The sequence below is a fragment of the Eulemur rufifrons genome, chromosome 28 (genome assembly GCF_041146395.1).
Source record: "Eulemur rufifrons isolate Redbay chromosome 28, OSU_ERuf_1, whole genome shotgun sequence".
NCBI lineage: Eukaryota > Metazoa > Chordata > Mammalia > Primates > Lemuridae > Eulemur > Eulemur rufifrons.
In genome coordinates this window covers 39,013,191-39,037,290 of record NC_091010.1, presented here as the reverse complement: position 1 = coordinate 39,037,290, position 24,100 = coordinate 39,013,191, and the positions used below count along the sequence as shown (strand labels likewise).

Sequence of the window (24,100 nt, the reverse complement as noted above, 5' to 3'; positions counted from 1 at the left end):
TCACCTGTGCTATGTTCTGTTGGTCCCACCCATACTCGAGGGGAGAGATTATATAAAGACATGAGCAACTGGAGCTGGGATGATAGGAGTACCCTAGAGCCTGCCCAACACAAGGAGCTTTGTGAGTTTTGCCTATCACTGAATCCCTAGAGCCCCCAAACAATGCCCAACACATATGAGACACTCAGTAAGTATGTGTAGTTGAATGAATGAATGAATGAATGAATTAGTTAATGCAGATATTACTTCTTTGAGCTGTGTGTTACCAATGTTCCCCCCCAAGACTGTAGTTTGTATCTGTACAGAAATATTCCATTTTAATTTAGACAAATCAACACATTTTCGCCTATATCTTCACCTAAATTTTTAATGACTTTTTTTTTTTTTACATTTACTTCTGCTCTATCTGGAAGGTCAAGAACTAAATGGAGAGTTGTAATATGATATGATGAATAATAGTTTTTTTCCTCCACTGATCTTTGCTACCTTATTTAGAATTATTGAATTATTATGTACTAGTTCCCTGGCTCTCTATTCTGTTTTATTTATTTGTCATTTTCTTCTTGCTTCAATTACACACTTAGAAAAGTATAGCATTCTTAAAAATGCAAGAGAAGTTACTGTCAGATCATTCAGTATAATAATTAAGATATGGTCTAAGCTGTTGTAACAGAGAGACTCTAAAATACAGAGGCCTAAATAAAATCAAAGCTTCTTTATCTTTCATGTAACAGTGTAGAGATGTCCAAAATCCACAATGGGAGGGACAGCTCTTCACAGTCATCTTAGGATCTGGGCTGTTTCCATGTGTTATCTCTGCTGGCCCCTAGGCCAATGTCCTGTTCTGCCTCATCTCCACGTCGGTGTTCCAGTGTGTTGGAACAGGGGTGCTGGAAGTCCTGGGGAAGTATCTTTGCCTTTGAGTTGATGAACCAGAGGTGGCCCATATTACTTCTGCTCACATCCCTTTCCTCTAGACAAAATTGTATTGCCACACCCACATTCAAGAGAGGCTAGGGAAAATGGTATCAAACGAGGTGGGCATGGATTTGGCTAAAATTTGAGAGGCTCTGTTATGTAAAAAAAAAGGGAGGAGGATGGGTATCAAGAACAATGAATAGTCTTTGCCTTAGTCTAGTATTCATAGTTACAAATAATCATATTTAATAGGAAAGTGATAATTATTTTTTACCAACTGAAAACAATCAACCTTTGGACATGGCAATGAAATGCAAATACATTCTGATTTTTTATTTTAGATGGCCAGTAACCCATGTGCCAGGTAGCATTCTATGCCAACCTTGAATGCCAACAGGAAGTCACTGGACAGAAAACTCTTCCAAGATCATAACTTGGCTGGTGGAGCAACCTGGAAAAGAAGAAACAAGCAAAACCATGGCAAAAGTAAATAGAGCTCGGTCTACCTCCCCTCCAGATGGAGGCTGGGGCTGGATGATCGTGGCTGGCTGTTTCCTGGTCACCATCTGCACCCGGGCAGTCACCAGGTAGGTGGGATTTTCTTCTTGATTTATCAAGATGACCTGGCTTGTCTTTTCTTCTACATCTGCCTCATTCTATTTCTGAACCCATCAATGTGAAACTATGTGTGTATGCATGTTTTGTGTGTGCGTGCGTGCTTCTCCTTTGACTGCTCAGATATCTTTTTCTTTGCAAGGAATGTAATTTTCTGACACTTAAAAGTCCTAGTAGTGGCCTCTTCTATAATATCTGATACTTTAACTTGGATTGTTAGACCAAATGCTGTGGCTATTGTAGATGTTTGTTCTCATAAGCAGCTCCAGAAGATGTGGAAATATGTGATACACATTTTTCTCTCTTCATCTTCCACTCATCATTAATATGAAATATTTAAAATGCATCATATATGAAATAACATAGGAAGTGCCCTGATTTGTTCATTAGAGGAAGAAATGGTTCCATGGTATTTTCATAATGAAATCACTTTTTTAAGCGTTTTAAAGAATTGCTAAATGCACACTCAAGAAGGTAAGTTAGCATAAGCTGACATGGCTCCAGGGATGGGTAAGATGATTTCTGTAAGTCCATTTCTCCACAATTCTTTTTATCTATCATCTTAATGATAATTAAGTACAATCTTTTTTTTTCTCTTCTAATTATTTTATTTTATTTTTTCAGCATATTATGGGGGTACAAAAGTTTAGGTTATGTATATTGCCCTTATTCCCCCCACCCCCAGAATCAGAGCTTCGAGCATGTCCATCCCCTAGACAGTGTGCATCGCACTCATTATGTATGTATACACCCATCCCCTCCCCCATCACATCTGCCCGACACCCGATTAATGTTATTCCTAAATGTGCTCTTAGGTGATGATCAGTGAAACCAATTTGATGGTGAGTACATGTGGTGGTTAGTTTTCCATTCTTGGGATACTTCACTTAGTAGAATGGGTTCCAGCTCTATCCAGGAAAATACAAGAGGTGCTATATCACCATTGTTTCTTATAGCTGAAGCTCAATCTTAATCATTAAAATTTTACAATGAAACAGAGCTAATTGGATATGTGATTCAGAACTCATAAATCAAAAAAACACAGTGGGCAAACTGATGGCAAGAAATCATAATTATAATGATGTGACATGTGGCTTCAAGTCTAGGGATGAGGAAAAAGGGTTTCAGGTGATAAGAGTGTGATTATAAAGTTTATAGTGGATTTGTGAATATATCACACGGAGTTAATCTTACACAGGGCTAGGGTCTATATTCATCCCAGAAAGGAAAATCATGCAAGGTCAAAATAATCCTTGAAAACCCTTTGGCTTACCAGGTACTGAGCCCTTGGAAGCTTACACCCTAGAATTTAAATTCCTTTGCTTTATTTGCATTTTGGCTGTGGTGGTGGAGGCTGAATTCTAGGTTAAAGGAGAGGAACAGCATAAATATAGGGATTCTTTCAGTCTCACTTGCCCACTTCTCCCTCTCTTTCTTTTCTCCAAGGACACAGTGTTAGATATGCTTAAGTTAGAAGTGTGGACATCCAGACTCAGTCATCTCATTTATATTTGGAATAAATACATACTTGAAAGCTGCATGCTAGCTCTTTTCTCTACAAATGCTTTCATTCACATAGAACTCCTTGTTTCTCTTCTCTGGCAACATACTCCTGGCAGTATAAGAAAGTTATTTCAGTATAAGACAGTTATTTGGATGAATAACTTTACTTGATGGCATCATCAATAAAAGCATCCATGTTCTCCTTGCCCCATAACAAAGATATAATGCAGGATAGAAGAAGCAGCATGTTTTTCTTTGCTGTAATAAGAGTTAGTTGATTATGTTTTATATTAATAATAAACTGTAGATTTGTTTAAAATAATGTCATTGATGTTGAGTCTAATTTTTCTCCCATCTATATGATGGATCTTGTGTTCTGGGTGTGAAGAGTTTGTGGAGTGAAAAAGACTCTCTCTCATCTCAGTTCTTACATGTAGAAGCTTCCATTATTCCCAAGAGGGGGGAATTTCGGGAAGTATGCTCAGTGCTTTATAAGGAAGGTTCATGCTGGAACCTTCTGAGTAGTAGTTGAGTCATCACGATGGAGTTGTGCTCTTATGGAGTTGTCCATGGTGCTTCTGGTCGAGAATATTCTCCCAATCACATTGTCTCATGTGGGCCTTGGGATTTCAGCAGAATAGGTGTAGTCACCTCCCAGAGGTTAGGAACTGATGCTCAGGAAAGTTAAGTAACTTGCCTTCAATTTTTTTGGCCAGTAGGACAGAGCTGGACTGGAATCCTAGTCTTTTTTGCTTCTCATCTTGTTTCTTTGTCACTGCACACACACTCATAATCCATTGAGTCTTAACACACACAGAAACTACTATCGCTCCTTCCAACACGTAAGTAAATAGCTTTCTATCCTGTTATTTCTCATACATACACACTACACATACATACATACACACGTGTGCAAACTCTGCTTCCACTAGAACAACTGTGGCATTGCAAGACATAAGTTTTTAAAAAGCTACCTTAGTTATGGGAAGCATTGTATTAAGATGGGCTATCTTCTAATATCTAGGGAGTTGTCATATCGGTGATGAGGAGTCATGGTGCCAAGAGAACAGTTGTTTCCAAATTCCTCTTACAGAGGTGCTCTACCCTGTCTGTCCTGTTGGTAATTGGCCATGAATTATGCTACCCCGAACTCATGTACAAACAACTGCACATCAAGGCTGGGGGAGATTGTGCGCATGGATTCTTTTGAATACTGCCCTCTGAAACTGTGGAAATAATGTGGGGTACATGTTCATAGGTAATTGAGGACTTACACCAGGGACACTAATTTATTGGTGGTCTTTCATGCTCATCAGTGACTCACATGGTTTTTCTTGTTTGGAAGGACATTGATATTCAATTTTCTCTCAAAAACACTGGGATAGCTAATAAATCTGATGACTGCCTTCGAGAGCTCAAAGTCTTGCATCTTTTTTTAGGTTGTATCTCTAAGTTTTCAACTTCAATTCAATTGAAATCGATTCCAGGCCGGGCGCGGTGGCTCACGCCTGTAATCCTAGCTCTCTGGGAGGCCGAGGTGGGCGGATCGTTTGAGCTCAGGAGTTCGAGACCAGCCTGAGCAAGAGCGAGACCCCATCTCTACTAAAAATAGAAAGAATTATATGGACAGCTAAAAATATATATATAGAAAAAATTAGCCGGGCATGGTGGTGCATGCCTGTAGTCCCAGCTACTCGGGAGGCTGAGACAGGAGGATCGCTTGAGCCCAGGAGTTTGAGGTTGCTGTGAGCTAGACTGACGCCACGGCACTCACTCTAGCCCGGGCAACAGAGTGAGACTCTGTCTCAAAAAAAAAAAAAAAAAAAAGAAATCGATTCCACTAATACATACTATGCATTCACTGAGGACAAGGCTCTGTGCTAGCTGCTTCCAAAAACACAGAGATATTGGGACACCATCTAGCAGGCTCAGGCATAAATAACTAAATATAATCAAAACGCGCTAAATATAACTTAGGTAAAAATAGAATGTAAAATAACACTGACAGAGGGATTAATTCTGACCTGGGAGTTCAGGGCAGGCTTTCTAGAGAAGTTGTCCCTGGAGTGAGCTCTTAAAGAATGGGAAGTATTCGGCCAAGCAGAAACGAAAGAGAAAGATGTTTCAAGGTGCATCAGTGCCACGCACCTCACCTGTTACTCGCTCGGTGGTAAGGAAGGGTGGGCAGCCTTCATTCCTGAACGGCCTGGGGTTTAGCCAGAAACCAGAAGAGAGTGTTGTGGCTGGCAGCAAAGGCCTATTATCAGAGGTTACGAGGAGCTGCTGGAGGAGGATACTTGAGCAGAATAAGTTTAGAGGAGAAAAGTGTGATGAGGTAGCCAGTGTCTGAATCTAAATGCCATAAGCCAGGAAGCAGCTGAAAGAACTGGAGATGGGAACAAGGAAAGCAGCCTCTAAGGTGATTTGTCCAATCTGGAACTTAAAAAATTAAATCATACATTGAGATGGTAAAAATTCAAACAATATAGAAAATACATAGTCTTTTTCTCCTACTTCCTAATCCTAGCTTCACTGCTTAAAGTGAAACTCATTAATAGAGTCTTAAGATCGGTCCAAACATTAAGGAAAAACAATAAAACTGACATTATATTGATATATAAATGCATATTCTTTTTATTTAGGATCATCCTATACACACTGTCTTGAGTTTTTAAAAAATGTAATAATATCTCTTGGAAATCTTTCCATATTACCATATTTGGCTCTACCTTACTGGAAAATACCTGCTTAAAATTCCACTGTGTGGATGTGTCTATAATTATATAACATTTTTATTAATAGACATTTGTATTGTTTCTTGGTTTTTGTTATGACAAACAATGCTACAGTTACCACCTGGGCCATTTTAAAATCATATTTCAGCTCCTGCCTCATACCTGACAATGCTGCCTTCCACACAAAATTTACATAGAGCTCAGAGTTGTGCAGGCTATTAAAGCAGTCATTATTATTTACTTACTCCTCTAGTTGGGAATGTGTATGGCTACTTATTTTTTCTTTGAGACATCTTATTACCAAATACATTTATGTTAAGAATCATATTTCATGTATAATTGAATGATATTTTGTTTGTAAATTGACTGTTTGAGATGGAGTTGATACTTGAAAATCAACATTTGATTTAAAAGTTCTAAAAAAAAAAAACCCAGATCTGAAAATCTGAGACTTACTTTTCCCTAACTCTTCTGGGTCCAAATTAATTTAGTGTCAATAAATGTTAAGAGTCCTATGGAACTCTGGAGCTCTTTTGAGCTCTTTACTAGTAGTTGAATTCCTGTAAATAATTACTAACTTTACCTGAGCACTTACTGTGTACTTGTTGGCATTATTTTAAGCAGTTTTCATCAATTAAATCATTTAATCCTTACAACACACAGAGATTTAATAGCATGTCCAAAGTCCCATGCTCAGTAAGTGGCAGTAATTTTAACCACTAGGCTACACTGCCCAGTGGATTAACTCCTGCATTGACTTAGTTGATAACTTCATCAATTAGAGAAAAATCTTTACCAAAGGCCAGATGTTGTCAGCATCCTGCTCTGTAGCAGCTAGAGCAAAATTTTACAGCAAAGTGGCAAGACAGACAGGGATCATGCTGGCCCCTTGAGAGAAAGTTTCTTTGAAAATGTCATGTCACACCAGATGACACTTGAGTGATACTTTGTTTCCACATTCACATGAACCCTGAACCTAACAAACCCTGATGGTTCTTAAGAGTTGTTTGCTAATGTAGCGTGATCCAGCTCATTCTGACTGATGTAGTCATCTTTACCAAAATGCTTATTTTATACATGAGGAAACTGAGGCCCTGAGAGATTAAGAAGCTTTATGATAAACTCTCATAAAGAGTTTATAAGAATCAGGGATCAAAATCCTGCTCTCCTGGCATCTGTAATTGCACAAATTTCCAAAAAGCCACAAAAATAATCTTTGGAGTGAGATGCACACATGCTCCCAATAAAAATTGATTTATTTTAGGATTGTGCCTGTGTTTAGAAGGCGTAAGTCATGAAACTTTATCATTTGAAAAGTTCTGTGGTACTTTTCCCCTTTGAGAACAGATATGAAGTGATAGAATATTTTCCCCATGTTTCGTAAAAGTCACAATCATTCAGAAGCATGTATGTGGTTATTAAATGTTTTTACCTCTGACAAGCTGGCTCACATGTTCAGACAAGAATCTCAGGTGTTGGTTTTGATTTATTTTCACATACCTGAAGTTTAACTGATAGGACTAGTCACGTCAGTTAAGAAAACCAGCCAGCAGAAAAGAAAATGACAAAGCAAGATTAAAAAAAAAAAAAAAAGTCACAAGAAACAAACATAGTCACACAAATATTAAGTTCCGTAAAATTATTTAGTTAAGAGAAAAGAAAAGATTATGATTTATAATATCTTATCATCCTATGGGACCTTTTGTTACATAGCCCGTGTTCCTCTTACATTTCCAGTTTCTGCAGCTCTCTCTTATGATTCTTGCTGTCAGCCTATAACATACTCAGTTTCTTCACATCCCCACTTTCCCCGACCTAGCAACATGTTCCTGTGTAGCCACCACCCAATCTTCCTCTTCCCTTTCTCATTCATAGCTCTTAAAGTTGCAACTCAACCACTCTCACTTCCTTAGCTTCTAGTCATTTCCTGTACCAACCTTCATCCATCCATTTATTCCATCCATTTATTCCTTTCTTCCTTCCTTCTCTTGAATAGTATCTTAGATGTATTCAGTACATGGCAGGTACCATACTAGATGTCAGGGATGGAGTGTGAGATAAGGCAGACATGGTCTTTGCCGTCACGGAGCAACAGTCTAGCGGAGAATACAAACAAATGCAAACGGAATTGCCACCCAGTGTGGTAAATGACCAGCATGTAGTGGAAACACATATAAGAGGTATTAATGATAAGCCCTGCCTGGGGTAATCAGGGGTGGTCAGGGAAACCTTCCCGGAGCAGTGGAATATAATATTATCCTGAGACTAAAAGAATAAGAGAGGCAAGGAGAGCATCCTAGAAAACAAAAAGAATTTAAGGTTCAGAGGTGTGGAAAAGTGTAGGTGGCATGTTGCAAGAAGTGCCAAGAAGTTTAGTATGGCTGAAGTGAAGAACCCAGGGGTGGGCAGAGAGGAGACACATTGAGAAGGGACAGCCCATGCAGTCTCCTAAATCAGGTTATAAAGTCTGAAGGATCAGGATCTTCTTTGTGTTCTAGTAAGGTCGCTGTGACCGTTGAGTGTAGAATGTCCTGAAGGCAGCCTTGTGCGAATTCAGGAAGATCAGTTAGAAGGGTTTTGGCTGCAGTTCAAGAGAAAGCTGCTGGTGTGAAGAACAGTTGCAGTTAATCCATGCGTTTAAAAGAGCTCTGCAGTACTGTCATTAAATTTAAGTTCATACGATCAGCCAGGTAGTTTATGTTACTATTCTCTGCGTTGTTAGGTGTGACTGCATTTCAGTACTCCCAGTTCTTTTTTTTTTTTTTTTTTTATTTCATCTTATTGTTATGGGGGATACAGAATTGCAGGTTACATACGTTGCCCATGTACCGCCTTTCTCCCCAAGTCAGAGCTCCAGGTGTGTCTGTTCCCCAGATAGTGCGCGTTGCACCCATCATGTAGGTATATATCCTTTCCTTCCCCGCCCCCCCTTCCCGAGTCAGCACCTGATGTAGTTATTAATCTAGCATCGGATCTACTGCCGCATGTCTGCCTTCTTAAATCCCTACGTGGAGAAGGATCATTTTTTATCTCCCTTTGACAGAGAACTGCATACAGTGCTCAGTGTGGAGAACAAGAGTGGGATTGCGACGAACACAGGGATGTGCCTCTCATTTGGCCTCAGCTGCAGCTGCCAGGGGTACAGTCAGCACAGCCTGCAGCTGTCGGTCCTCAGGTGTCCCTCACCTGTAGAAAGCTCTCTGCACACATATGCATATGCATACACACATACACACTTTTCTGATCAGATAAGAAATCATGTTTACTGTAAATAATTCAAAATGCATAATAAAGACAGAAATGATCCCTTCTCACCATTCACATAGAATGATTGGGTACATTTTTGTATATATGCTTTCAGGCTTTTTCTATTTATATAAACTATGTTTTTAAAAAATAAGTTCTTACCGAATATACTATTTTGTATTATAACTTACTTTTTTACCTAACATTATATTGTGAATTTATTTCCAAATCAAAAAGTACAGATCAACATCAGCATTTTTTAAACTTAATTATCTTTCATTTTATTGATATACCATAATTTATTCAATCAGTCCTTTACTGATGAACAGTTAGATTGGTTATAATATTTGGCTATTATAAATAGTTCTCCAGAATATATCATTTTATATATCTATTACTATTATCATCTGATTATTACCTTTGTATAAATCCTAGAAGTGAAATTGCTGGGTGATGTATAACTCTTTATTACCAAATTTTAACTTGTATAACAACCTTTTAGAAGTTATAGATGCTAGCAGAATACTAAGATGGATAAGAATCCATGTTGTTGACCTTCTTTCTTTTCCATAAAATGTTCCTAGGAGCAGTGGCTTTCACATCTACTTGGCTTCAGTAGCCCCTTGTTCTCCTTGTTTTCCAGAATGGCCCAAATGTTCAACTTCTGATTTCCCACTTATTATGGTCCAGTGATTAAAACCCTTAGAGATTAGAACAGCCAATTGAACCAAAACTTGTAAGTTCTGGTTCAAATCCATGTTCATTTGCTTTTTGTATAAAATGCCTGCATTGTATTTTTCAGATGTATCTCAATTTTTTTTGTGGAGTTCCAGACATACTTCGCTCAGGATTATGCACAAACAGCATGGATCCATTCCATTGTAGATTGTGTGACCATGCTCTGTGGTGAGTATCACTTACCAGGGCAGACAATTACTGGCTACTCTTGAACTGTACATGACCACGACCTTCCACTGACTTTCATTACTTCTAAGTAGAAGGGCTATGTTAAAACTTGGCTAACTATATGCAAAAAGAAAAGATCAATCTTAGCTTTGGCTAAAGCCAACCAGACTTGTTCCTGGAATAAATGGTTTTGGCTGATGTCAGGTGGAACAAGTATTATAGTTAATACACTCAAAAGGACACATACCATTTGGCTCTTCCATATAGAGACAGGACACTGAGCATTGCAGAGCTTGTCCTGATTTTGGAAGCAGTTTACCATACGGTATATACTTGGCTTCTCTCTTCCGAATGCTGCGGGCTTCTCATTTTCGAGTCATGGGAACAGTCATTGCATAGCACCACGAGCCGTTGCTATATGATCTCCTTGAATGAGTGCCAGCAGTGTTGCCTCACATCTCAAGTCTTGGTCTGCGTTCTGTTCCCTTCCCAAAAGCTTCAAAATTTGGCTCATAGATTTCATCTTTTTCATGCATAAATCTTCATGCTTAGGGAAGTATTGGGGAAGAGTGGCTTGTGTAATCATGAGCTAAACACATTCACTGTGGCTACAGTGTCATTCAAGAAACCACAAATGTGTTATAGAGGGTATGTAGGTTGTTCCAGAAATTCATGGAAACTAGCATTCCATCTATGTATTAATAGGAGAGGACAATAAAGTTATTAAATTGGTGTCTTAGAGAATTTCTAAGATTGGATCAAATTATTTGCATTTCAATAAGTCCTGAGTATTTTAGAAAACTTTCATCTTTTCAGGTCTTGTCTCAGTGGCAAAAGACAAATACTGTACTATTAATCAGTAACTCATAATAACTTCATCTGATTCCACTCTAGGTACTGACTCATAGCTAATTTCAGAAAAATGTGTACGTTCAGGAATCAGTTAAATTGTGCTGAAATATATTTTCTTGGTTGGATGGAATTTGGGAGCAATTCTAGGATTAAAAGCAGGTTTCATGAGATGGCTAAGTTGATTCTCTGAATCAATGAGAAGGTCTTAAAGGCTCAAAAACTCATATAGTTAGGTTTTGTAGCTTGTCTTTTTTTTGTAATGAGTAAAACAATCACTTGATTTTCAGGGTCACATTGTTAGTCACAGCCTCTGTATCAGCATGCCAAGTGCTGTGTTTGCCTTTCTCAGAAGATAAAGGTGACTCATCTTCCTCACTGCCATCTTTTGGAAAATATTCATAATCCCCAAAAGAGGAGTAAATGGTCTTAGGTGACCAATATGGTCACAATGACTTGTGTGAGGCTTTGAGCAGGATCATGTCAGAAACAGCATATTTAAATTCTATGAAAGAATGAGAGGCCTGTTGTACCCAATTACCATATACTCACCTGCTCACCTGGTAACATGACGTCAGAACATTAGCATTCAGAGTATGGACAAGAGGCTGCAGAATCACATCTGCGACGCTAACTGGCAACAGATCTGCTCTATGATGAACAGAAAAGTGAACATTTGAGTTGGCCTCCAGTTTCAACCTGATCAATACAAAAATGATCCTATTCTACAGAAACCCAGAGAATCAGCTCTTCTGATCTTGTTACTAGGAGCACTGGTGTCAGCATGAATTGTTCCTTAGAAAGAAATTCATATGCCTTTCATCACTCCTGTCATTAGTCTGGGAGACCCACGGAGGAAAATGACAAAATAACCTCACACTCGGTTTCAGGTGCCCTAAGGTGTACTTCTTGGTGACCTTGGGCATGACATTCCCCTGAACTTTAGTTCTTCTTTGGTCTCTTACACATTTAATGAATTTAATGAATATTCTATAAGCCTTGAGGTCAACACAATTCTGACACATTGGTAAACCACAAATAGAGTGAGGTCAACCAGAATGTCACCACGGGCATGAAGAATTTTTCTTAGATTTTTCTGAGCTTTGATTTCTCATGCACAGAGTGCGCTAAAGCCCGAAAGCAGTGCCACATAGTGGAATTGTCTGTGCTTTCTCTCTCAGGTCTTTTATTTCATAACACTGCTGGTCACACAGTGCTGCCCACTTTCTTTCTCTACCAATTAACTGTCATCATTATTGCTAATGGCGTATGATCAATACTATAGCAAACATCCCTGTGCAAGTGACAGGTAGTTTCAATAAAGAGTGGATCCTATTTTAACAACACCCAATAGTCCTGGTATTATGGCTGTAATGGAGTGAAGATGAGGAATGAGCACTGAAATGCAAGTCGGGAGCCTTGAGTTCTAGTCTGGACTTGCTACTTATTCTGAGTGACCATGCACAAGTCACATCCTCTCTCTGGGCCTCAGTTTCCAAAGCTGTGGAATTAGTGGGGCGGGCTCAATGTTTTTAAAGGGCAATTGTTCTCTCTCTGCCAGTGCAACACCACAGCTTTCACGGCACCCTCAAGGCCTTTCTGTTGAACTTATTTATTATTTTTTTTGAAGCTCCACTTGGGAGTGTTGTCAGTAACCGTTTGTCCTGTCAAGTGGGAATCATGCTGGGTGGCTTGCTTGCATCTACTGGTCTCATCCTGAGCTCATTTGCCACCAGTCTGAAGCATCTCTACCTCACTCTGGGAGTGGTTACAGGTAAGGGCCCTTTGTACCTTTGTCTGCTTGTCTCACTCACCCCATCCAGGGGTGGCCAAGCACATCAACAGAGTAGTGACTCATAAAATATTCATTTTGTTAGTTGCATAATTTAGCTGACCTAGCTTATGACTACCTACCTAGCAGTTAAACAGAGCTGGAAATGGGATTGCACTACCCTAATGATAATATGTCACTACTTTAATCCTGCCATATGATAAAAGTAACTACCAGCTTTTCCTTTGGCTTTAGTGTATGACTGAGATTCTATACACAGAGAAAACAAGGTATTACCCAGGGTGACATAAATTTTCGGCAATAGTCATTCTGCAAACTCTTTACTGAGACATTAAAATACTATCTGTGGTCAACCTGAGTGGCCTTGCTTTATAATGAATATCATTGTCTAATAAACGTGAGTTTTCAATTTAAAAAAGAAAGCCCCTGGTGTATTCTTATATTACACATTCTTTCCCAATGGCGTGGAAGTATCGCTTTAGTGAATCATAATGAATCCCGTGGAAAGAGAAGCAACATATGTGCATTCCGTAAATCACACTTAAAGGGACTACATAGGGTCAAGATGGGGTTGGTTGATGGGTCTAGAGTAGCGGCTTGCAGAGGGGTGTGGAGAGTAGCACCAGCTCCTGTCTGGGCATTGAGCCATTCAGGTAGCATGAATCAGGCCAAGAAAGGATGTAACATCATAGTGAGGCTATAAATCTGGCTGTGTCAGCTAAAGGAGGTACATCTGCCCCTAGTAACCCACAAGGCCTGACTGCCCTGGTGACCAGTGGTTCCATTTTACCAGGAACTGTCCTGGCTTTCGCACAGCAAGTCCCCCCACCTCCAGAAACTCCTCAGTCAACTCTAGATTGCTGGCTACCCTGCACTGCAGATGGAAACAGGAGCTGAAAGTAGTTCTCCTTTTCTTTCTCTGACATGCTAATTGCCAGGAAATCCAGGCTTACATCCCTTCAGATCTTCTTGACTTAAAAAGTAACGGAAGCTGAAGATCTTTAAAAAGATTTCTGGACCATCAACACTTTTCTGCTGACCTGAAGAGATGTTTTCAGGTTGCTATGTTCACGTATAAAGATTGCATGGTTTCCCAACTATGTGAAATTATTCTGGAACTTTTATGGAGTTATATTAATACATGCTATTTCAATCCAAATTCCTGAGTGGTACAGATTATCAGTGTTGATTCTTTACAGGCAGTGAAGAGTTAGGGAAATTATCTGAATAATTTAAGTAAAAAAAAAAAAAAAGGAGGAGGGATAAGCTTCTTTGGTTGGCACTATATAGATATTCTAGTTAATTCCAAGTTAGTTTGTATAATGACTTTTAAGTTCTTCATTTAACTTTGTTTAAGAAGTCATATTTCCTTAAGGGTGTTCTTCCTAAGAAGAAAGTCATATATACTCTACATTTTCCAAATTGTGAATGACTGGTGAGGGGAAACTCATTTTCAGCTTGGTGTAGGGAACAGCTTTAAAGAGTTTAACAGAAGGTCAGGTTCCCTTTAATATAAATAATTTTATTCTGAGATATTTTCTTTCAGTGGCTGTTCATGGTGCACCAGCACTCACAGGGTTCTCTTTATCCCCAGGTCTTGGATTTGCACTTTGCTACTCCCCAGCCATTGCCATGGTTGGCAAGTATTTCAACAGACGGAAAGCCCTTGCTTACGGGATCGCCATGTCGGGCAGTGGTATTGGCACCTTCATCCTGGCTCCTGTGGTTCAGCTCCTCATCGAACAGTTCTCCTGGCGGGGAGCGCTGCTCATTCTTGGGGGCTTCGTTTTGAATCTCTGTGTTTGTGGTGCCTTGATGCGGCCAATTACTCTTAAAGAAGACCATACAACTCCAGAGCAGAACGACGTCCCTAGAACTCAGAAAGAAGACTTTAAGCGGGCTTCTCTCTATTCACCTTTGACCGACAAATGGGCACAGACTTGCCTCTGCTGCTCTTTGCAGCAGGAATACAGTTTTGTGCTGATGTCAGACTTCGTTGTGTTAGCCATCTCTGTTCTGTTTATGGCTTACGGCTGCAGCCCTCTCTTTGTGTACCTGGTGCCTTATGCTTTGAGTGTTGGAGTGAGTCACCAGCAAGCTGCTTTTCTTATGTCCATACTGGGGGTGATTGACATTATTGGCAATATCACCTTTGGATGGCTGACCGACAGAAGGTAAAATCCATGAAACTACAATCGCTTCTCCACCCAGGGACTTTAGGCCTTAAGTTTCTCCTCATCCCTTTTCCCTGTGGACTCCCAAGGTCTGAATAATGTTAACAAGTCTGCCCTTGCTGGCTCTTCTGGATCAGGGATTGGCAAACTTTTTCTGTAAAGGGACAGACAGTAAACATTTTTTGGGCTTTGTACACCATGTGATCTTTGTCACAACTACCCAACTCTGCTGTTGTAGCCCCAAAGCATACATAATATGTAAAGAAATGAGAGTGTCTATGTTCCAATAAGTCTTTATTTATACACAGTGAAATTGGAATTTCTCTTATAATTTTTATATGTCACAAAATATTGTTCTTTTGATTTTTTTCCCAACCATTTTAAAATGGAAAAGCAATTCTTGGTTCACAGGGAGTACAAAAACAGATGGTGGGCTTAATTTGGCCATAATTTACCAACCCTTGTTCTAGTTGTTTTAAGATGGTGTGTTTGTCTAAACTATAGAGGCCTAGAGTAACTACAAGTTCTGGTGATAGATTTAGTTCTAGCCCAAGTCAATTCAGTCCGCAAGCAAGACAACCTCTGGCTGAGTGTTGTGGTTTTAGTTGTGCTTGGGCTGCCCTAGAGACTACCTCCCAATGGGAGGAGGAGCAGAACCCCATCCAGGCAGGAGGATCATGTACAATAGTGACATTGCAGCCATACCTTTATGTTTGACAGCAAAAATAACAAATACTTTCATTGTAGTTGTAGGCTTAGAAACCAAAGTTATAGGAAATCTACCCAGTGGTTTCTTCAGAAAATGCTCATCTGTTTGGACTGAAAAGTGCAAGCTACTCATAGTCTCCTAAATGATGGACTCTTCACACTTGAGCTATGACTTGGGAGAGCTATGATCACGTAGCTTCTCACAAATGATGTCACTGGTAATTAATCAGGATACAACTGCCACTCTCCAGTGTTATGGTTGTAATATTTAGGATTAATTCCACATTATTAATGGCTAAGGAAGAAGGAGGAGAGCAAGGGGTATCTATCTTCACCATCAAGTAACTTGGCAAGAAGCAGCAGGATGTAGGTCTAATGGAGTCAGACACGCAAGACCTAAGTTCTTGTGCCAGCTCTGTCCCTTATTAGCCCTATGACTGGAAAGTCACCTAACTCTCGGATCCTCAAGGGTTTCCATCTGTAAAACAGTCCAGTGTCACATTTACCCATTGGCCTCATACCATTTTTTTAAGGCTCACATGAGGCTGTGTGGAGAGAAAAACGTTTGTAAAGCATAAACTGCTGGAGCTGACATTATACAGAGTCTTTGAAATAACAGGTATCATAGATGGGTCTTGAGTTACAGAGGGAAAATGTGATGGAAGTACCACTGGAGAAGCCTTGAAATAAGACTTAGTTCTAGTCCAAGACCTTCATCCTCTCTGGCAAATCATTTCGATGTCTTCGCATTCCAGCTTCCCCTTTGTATAATCACTCCGGTTATCGAGCATCTATGACATGCCAGATACCAGTCGATAGCATATCTGGAAGCATCTAATGTGGTTGGCTGCTAGGAAGTATTAGTCTCCTGCCACTGCATGTTATTTCCAACTACCTTTAGAGTAACCCTGTGATGAGACAGGTAACCTTCCCATTTTATAGCTAAAGAAATTGAAGTTAGAGTTAGGTAGTTAGTGGGTCATAGAACTGATTTTATTTTTCTACCTTTCTAATTTGAGAGCATATATTCCATATATTTTTCTACCACACCATGCTTCCTGGGGAGATGAATTCTTACATTCGTAAAAAAGAAAGATGGGAAGACAACATAGATAACGCACAATGGGGAAGCCATCTCCATAAATAACTGCAGTGCTTATTGCTGCATGGCTGTGATTCTAAAACTCTTTTACAGAACCTTAGTGCATCCTGCGCTCATTTTTGTTTCTCACATCCACAGGTGTCTGAAGAGTTACCGGTATGTTTGCTACCTCGTTGCCGTGGGACTGGATGGGCTCTGCTACCTCTGCCTCCCAATGCTTCAAAGTCTCCCGCTGCTTGTGCCTTTCTCTTGTACATTTGGCTACTTTGATGGTGCCTATGTGACCCTGATCCCAGTAGTGACCGCAGAGATAGTGGGGACCACCTCTTTGTCATCAGCGCTTGGTGTGGTGTACTTCCTTCATGCAGTGCCATATTTGGTGAGCCCACCCATCGCAGGTAAGTTTCCAGAGAGAACCCCCAGCCACCTCTTCTCTTTGTCATATTGACATGGAAACAGTGAACTGACACACAGATAATGAGAAGGATTGGCAAGAGAGTTGAGGAAGAGTGAAAGAGAAAAGGGATACAGAAGCCACCAAAAACATCAGGGTCTCACCTACACCCTCATTTTATAGTCTTCTTCCAACCAGGTGGGAACCTTAGACTCCCTGGAAAGAAAAAGTCCCATACTAGGGATTTGATTCTTTCCACACTAATGATGGGAGCAATGGAATAATGATGAGCAGTTGCGCAGACTTACAAGCAAGCAGGGCACATTCAGAGGGAAGTCTGGTGGGAGTACAGGATCCTAGTAGGGGGCAGGGAGTGGTAAGGCTGAAATGATAAGGGCCAGTGTCATAGTGGGGTGTTTTGAGTGCCAAGCCAAAGAGCTGGGCTCTATTCTTCAGACACTATGGGTACTATTAAAGTTTTTGTGCAAAGGGGTAATATGGTGAAGACTATATTTTAGAAAATGTAATCTAGTAATTGATCTAGTCATTTAGGGGAGAGATAATTAGGATTCCATTCTAATATTATAGGAGCAAACTGATTAAGGCCTAAACTAGGGCTGGCTGCTGCAGCAGAAATGGAAATGAGCTCTGGGAGCAAGGAAATTTTGGGGAAAAAAATCAACTGAATTTAACATACAAGGGTGAAGGAGAAAAAGAAGTCAAAGATGACTTAGTAAATAATATCGTGGTTGAAAAGATAAGGAAATTGGAGAAAGTGGCTTTGTCTGAAAAATAATGAATTTAATGTTTAGATATATTGAGATATCAGAAACACAAAGGTGAAAATGCTTAATAGAGTTGTTTAAGGATGAAATCTGAGCTTTAGAGGAAGGCCAGATTTGGGAGTCATCAGATAAAGCATCTAGAATGTTTTGAAAACTGTAAAATGCTATAGAAATTTAAAGCATGATTTAACAAATAATTTGACAAATATTATTTGACAAATATTTATTGCATGCATTAACCAAGTAATTCAACAAATATTTATTGCTTGTATAACTAGCATTTTGCTTGGTGGCCTGGAAAGACAGCAGGAAACAGGTCAGAACCTGTTTCTCCTTCCTGGAGCATGTGGTCTAGACCAGTGTCTCTCCAAATGAGATCCTGGGACCACCTGCATCAGAACCCCCTCGGGCCCTTGTTAAAACGCAGATTCCTTAACACTCCCACTGATGATCTGAATCTCTGTGTGTGTGTGGGGGGGGGGGGGGACTGAGTTCCAAAAATCTACATTTTCAACCAGTTTTCTTGTGATGCACAGGCACAGTAAATATTGAGGATAGCTGGTCCAGATTTTTATCTGCCTAAATTAAAATTGAGAGAGTAAACAACGTCTCTGAAGACACGCAAACAAGAAATGGGCTAGCCATTTCCCTAGAAAGAAGGAAGTGAATGTTTTGAAGAAAGCAGAATTTCTGCTATTAGCTGTTACTGTGAATAGATAGTTTCAGGCTATTTCCAAAACCCAGCAGTTGGGGGTGGAGGAGAAGAAGCAAACTAGGGGAAATAGTGGCTGCTTTACTGATGCAGTTGAAAAATCCTGGTCAGTTTAAATTCCATGATTTAGGACTTTATGTTTAGTGCTTCATTTTTGAAAACTGCCTCCAAAATGTTCCCATATCCTCCCTCCGTAGCCAATTTTAGTGTTCACTAACCTTTAGGAATAGTGTGATTCTATTAAAGGTCACAGGACACAAATGAAATTGGGATTCTTGGATGCTTTTTTCAATCTGTGGCCTTCATTTGGCAAATGGGAAATTATACTCATTACTGAGAATTAGAGGATTAGGATGTGAGTTCTTATTGTATTAATAATACTTCTCTTATTTATTTACCTTTCAAATGACAACTCTCTACTTAGACTTTTCTGTTTGGTGCTACAGAAATGCACAAGTAAATAACATGATACCTAAAATCTTTGAGAGTAGTTTTTGTAGAAATCTTTGTGGGGCTTTTATCAATTTGAAGTGGGTAAAAGGAGAAACCATGTACTTCTCTGGTAGGTTATCTTGGCATATAAATAAAGTTTGAAGGATTTTAAGATGAAATCTTTTTGCTAATCACACAATAATTGTCAACCTGGGTATAATTTTACGCTACTCATACTCTGATCATCTGGTCCCTATTTTGCATAGCATATGCCCTGGTCTTCCTCAAAATTCAAGGCTGGGATAGATATTGAGATTAATTTGTTTCAAGAAGAGATAAAGAAACAAGCCCAATGGTTACAGAAGTATGCCTTCAGATGTGTGCATTTACAACTTCTAAAATGGCACAAAGTTCTGATTTTCAACCTGGGGTACAATGGGGTACAATGACTGAATTCAACTGAAAATTTGTATAATGCTTTGAAGCATGTCATGTTACTCAAGACAGTATATGAATGGGAATATTACTAGCATTTTGCCTGGTTATACAAGGGCTGGCCGGAAAGTATCCAGCCATAAATGTCTCCATTTTTCATATTCCGTGGCTGGATGCTTTCTGGACAGCCCTCATATTCTCTTAACACCCTAGATAAATTATCCCAACTTCAATAATTTGAATGATGCTATTTTTACCTTTTCTACCAGATTTCATGGGGTAACTAATAACTAATATTAGCAAATAATGTGATTAGTAAGTACATGATATTCTTCCAAGCACTTTACATAATAAATAACCACCAATTCATTTTTAGAAGTTTCTCTGGAAAATAGAATATAGTTTTCAGTTGCTCCACGATATTTTTAGGTGATCTGCTTTTTGTCTCAAAATTCTAATGGTGGTGCTGGCAATCTATTATTCTTACCCTTACAAATTATTAGGTTTGAGAGTGGGGAAGTAATTGAATTTTCAACTCAACAATATGATTTTGCTGTTGTTTGTTACAGGATGGCTGGTAGATACAACCGGCAGCTACACTGCAGCATTCCTTCTCTGCGGATTTTCAATGATATTTAGTTCCGTGTTGCTTGGCTTTGCTAGACTTGTAAAGAGGATGAAAAAAACCCAGCTGCAGTTTCTTGCCAAAGAATCTGACCCCAAGCTGCAGTTATGGACCAATGGATCAGTGGCTTATTCTATAACGAGAGAATTAGACCAGAAAGACGGCGAATCTGTGGCTACAGCGGTGCCTGGTTACAACTCCACATGACCCGTGGCCTTGAGCCTGGGAATCTTCAGGGTTGATCAAGGTGGGGCCAGCAGAGTGCTCACATTTCTGAAGCATTTTATTTTTGGCAGAGTACTGCCTTCCAAGAAAATTATTATTATTGTTTCATTAACATATTTATAAGGGAAAATAGCAAATAATAAAGAAAGCTGGACTAGCCTAGAGTTTCCTCATTTGGGACTTGTACTCATAATTGAACTCACATCTTTTGGGCAATGAGCATTGCTCCATGGGGAATGTAAGGACACCACTGATGTAATTAGCTGTCATGGGGGTAGTTTCAAGGCATAACTTGGTGACACTGGGCAGCAGCTTTGTCCCAAAGTCTCTGCCCTTCCATTTTCCTCCATTTTCTTCCCTCAATTAGAAGGTGAATGGAAACATTGACATGTAGGTTTGCTTAGCTTGTGCTGTTTGGAGAAGCGGAGTCAGCTTGGGTATGGTAGTGGAGAGTGAAGATGTCAAACCTTTTCCATAGTGGAGATTCTCATGAGGGTTTTAGGTAGGGTTGTCAAGGAATACTTGAGATTCCTCAAAAAGCTGATAATTAATATAGAAAGAGACTGTCTTTATTTTTTCCCCTTTAGTCTTCTAGCCAGCCCAGGCCTCTGCCAATGGGTAGGTACCACTTTGAGAATCCAAAGAATCATAGCGTGCCATGGTTGGAATAGATCTTAAAGGGTGACTGGTGAGATCTTCTTTGAAATTGTCCACTGGAAACTGAGAGCTCTTTTCCGAAAACTGTGTCCCAGGTGCTCACCTCTGTTACTATCACATACAATGCGTACTCTCAATTTAGCAGAACAGACCCGACTGCAAGGGCAACCTCTCGATCTTACCCGAAATGCTGATGACACCCAAACTTTTCACTGTTTTTCTTCAGAAAGAAATCTCTTATTTAAACTGCAGACACATTCATATTAGGAACAGAAAAATGTTGGCAGTATTCCAATTGGGCAGGAATTAAATTCTTGAGTCAGCAGGTCTCTGGTGAGCATTTTCTTTGCAGATCAGGCATTTAAGTTCATCATTACCCGGAACAGGATCTGGGGGGGAGGGTTTATCTGAAAAATATCCTAGAGGTATTCTAAAGGTGAGATTCCTTCTTCCCAGTGTTAATTTTCATTCCAGTGTCCACTGCTCTTCATCTCTTTTTGGATAACAATTAGAAACCTAACTCCTTGTATGAGAATAGTTTATTCATTCCCAAATATCCCCCCTTTCTATGGTTTAGGATAATTTCTGAGTCTTCAGATTGAAGAGGGAGGGCATGGAGAGAGAAGAGAAAGTCTAAATCTCCCAGTTTGCCTCTAATATTTCAAGTTCACAGAATTATATATAATCTTGAATCCCAAATCATGTCACAGCTATATGTAGGTGCAAGTTATGCAATTAATGTTAATTATTCAAGAGTTTAAAGTCCAAATATCACAAAAATATTTTGACCCTGAGGGCTCTTTGATTCACTGTCCCCCAAGAGGCATTACAAGTGCTGGGAGGAAAAAACACAGCAATGAGGACGATCCTAGGTCACTGAACATGCTCAGCAGAGTGCTTGCCTATAACTGGATAATTTCATAAAGTCATGTATTAATACATTGCTTTATGAATGAGATAGTGACTTGATTTGATGGGAAAAAAATGATCATTTTTAATAGTTATTTTCCAAAGAGAAATTTGAATGTTATCTGTTTTCTCTTTACTTGGTTTGAAAATTTAGTTTTGAACCCATTTACTTTGTCATTTACAATTTTAAAAAATTTGGGAAATATCTATAAAAAAATCAAAGTTAAAATGAAGTTATATATGTTTGGAATAGCACTTTACCTTAAATGTGATTGCTTGAATCTTCAAGCCTAGAGATTTTTAAAAATATAAATGTCTATAAACATACATATACATATTTTTTATTGTGATGATCACAGTAAAATTTTATGTGGTTCTGCAATATAATTTCTCTAAAGTATTGTAAGTATTTATGAAAAATGAGCACAGTGATCAGAGCTTTTAAAGATTTGTATGAAAACATTTGAGATATTTGACTTTATACATGCATAAATTTGCATTTTTCTTTCCTTTGTGGAGCATTTTTAGAAAATCACTAAGAAAAATGTAGATCTTAGAGTCTACCATTTTGTCATCTACACAGAATTTCACTGTTAATGTTCCATGTGCCTATACTGTTGATTTCAAAACTGAGGAATTCATGGGAATGATATATTTTGTGGAATTAAGAACACAATTGTTGTGGGATGATTCTACTTATTAAATATTTCTTAATACCACTGTAAGCTCTACTTTGGAAATGACTGAATAGAAAAGCAGAAGAAATTATCTAACTTTTGTAAATACACTGTACCATTGAGTCCTTTGTTCAGATTGTAATTTCACTAATAGGTCAGATATTTATGCTAATATTTTCTTATTTCAAAAGCAAAATAAAATGAGTTTATAGTCATATGTTTGGAAAAACATTTTTCCCTTGGACAAGGGGTTTGGCTTGGATGGTGAGTGGGCCCATCTGGGTCATGCTAAGATGTAGTCCGCATTTTAAGATGTGGTAAGTAATCAGATGATTTATCAAAACCCAAACCCTTGATTGAGTACTTTCAATGTGCTGGCTACTATGCTAGGCACTGCCTATGTGTTGTCTCATTCCATCTCCATAATACCCATATTATCACCATATAGTAGAAATGGAAATGGAGGCACCAGTTCCCACGGCTCAGTGGCCACTGCACTGTAGTCCTCGTGTGAAATCCTGTAAAACTGGGGTGCTGTCTGATGCTGAAGCTTGCATCCTTCCCTTTGTCCCTACTCAGATCACAAAGATTGCATTATGTTTCAATCCTTCAATCAATGCAGAAGGGAAGATTCTAGATTGCAGATTTGCAACAGTTTTCCCTAGAGATTCTATCAAAACCCCTACTTCTAGCAGGCACCTTTGCCAGTGATGATGAAAATAACATCTATTTGGCACTCACCTGCTTGGTCTCAGTAGGTCTAATTCTGTAATTGTTTATTAAAATGAAATAGTGTGAATACAGGGTAGATACCTCAGTTTCTCTTCTCACACTTGATGGTTTGAGTCTTTTTTAATTTTTTAATCTACCAAACAATAGATTTTTATACCTATTGCCAAAGCAGCTACCAATGACAGATGACTAAAATTTTGTCCCATAGCACAGAAAAGTGTTTGGCAGGGGGAGTAGGAAAATGTCAATGATAAAAGGACTGACGTTTAAGACAAAATATTATGGAACTTTTCAAACATATACAAAAGTAGAAAGAATACTATAATGAACTTGATATACCCATCCCTCAGTGTCTACAATTATCTACCCATTATCCTCCCCCTTGATGAAGCAATTTGAAATATATTAACATTTTGACAGCACATGTTTTCCTTCAGCTGCCAGGAAATAACTGAACTTGGCAAGAATCATTTGTTCATGCTAGCAGAGGGCACGTGGTTAGTATCATCTATTAATAAGCCATCACTTAAAAAGCTGATTGCCTTCCCTTTCTTACTATATGGGCTTTGATTACCTGAATTACAGCTTAAAATTTCCTTCTCCTCTCCCCAGGCCCTATAGATCTATCTACCAGTGTCAAATAAGTGAAAAAGGTGAAAAGGGCTTTTTTCTTCCTCCCTTGACCCAAGAAACTCAAGCCAATGAGAAGGGCTTTTAAGGTCTAGATGACAGTGATCAGTATTCTTCTCATTATTGCTCTTAATTGTTTAAGACTCAGAAGTCTCACGGAGGGGTCTGGGACCTAAGATTGGTCTAAAATTAAATAAAAAGCACTTTGTTTTTGAGGATGGAGTTGACATGAAAAGGCATTAGAGTTAGCATTTTAAATGCCGTCCTTTTAAAGTTTTGCCATCAAAGTGTTTCTTTTGTGATGGCAAGTTAGGTCTTTGCCCATTGACAGATGTAATG

General features: G+C 39.1%; 1 protein-coding gene across 2 annotated transcripts in view; it reads left to right on the top strand.

Moving 5' to 3' along the window:
• The window catches only part of SLC16A12 (solute carrier family 16 member 12), a 72,680-nt gene extending 51,450 nt beyond the window's left edge, over positions 1 to 21,230 (top strand). For both annotated transcript variants that reach the window (XM_069460495.1, XM_069460494.1), the window contains exons 2-7: positions 1,260 to 1,505; positions 9,820 to 9,923; positions 12,403 to 12,546; positions 14,159 to 14,738; positions 16,687 to 16,946; positions 19,876 to 21,230. In XM_069460495.1, the coding sequence (XP_069316596.1) occupies positions 1,306 to 1,505; positions 9,820 to 9,923; positions 12,403 to 12,546; positions 14,159 to 14,738; positions 16,687 to 16,946; positions 19,876 to 20,138 (1,551 nt within the window). In that variant the 5' untranslated portion in view covers positions 1,260 to 1,305 and the 3' untranslated portion in view covers positions 20,139 to 21,230. The remainder of the gene's footprint in view (positions 1 to 1,259; positions 1,506 to 9,819; positions 9,924 to 12,402; positions 12,547 to 14,158; positions 14,739 to 16,686; positions 16,947 to 19,875) is intronic.
• Positions 21,231 to 24,100: the final 2,870 nt, after the last annotated feature.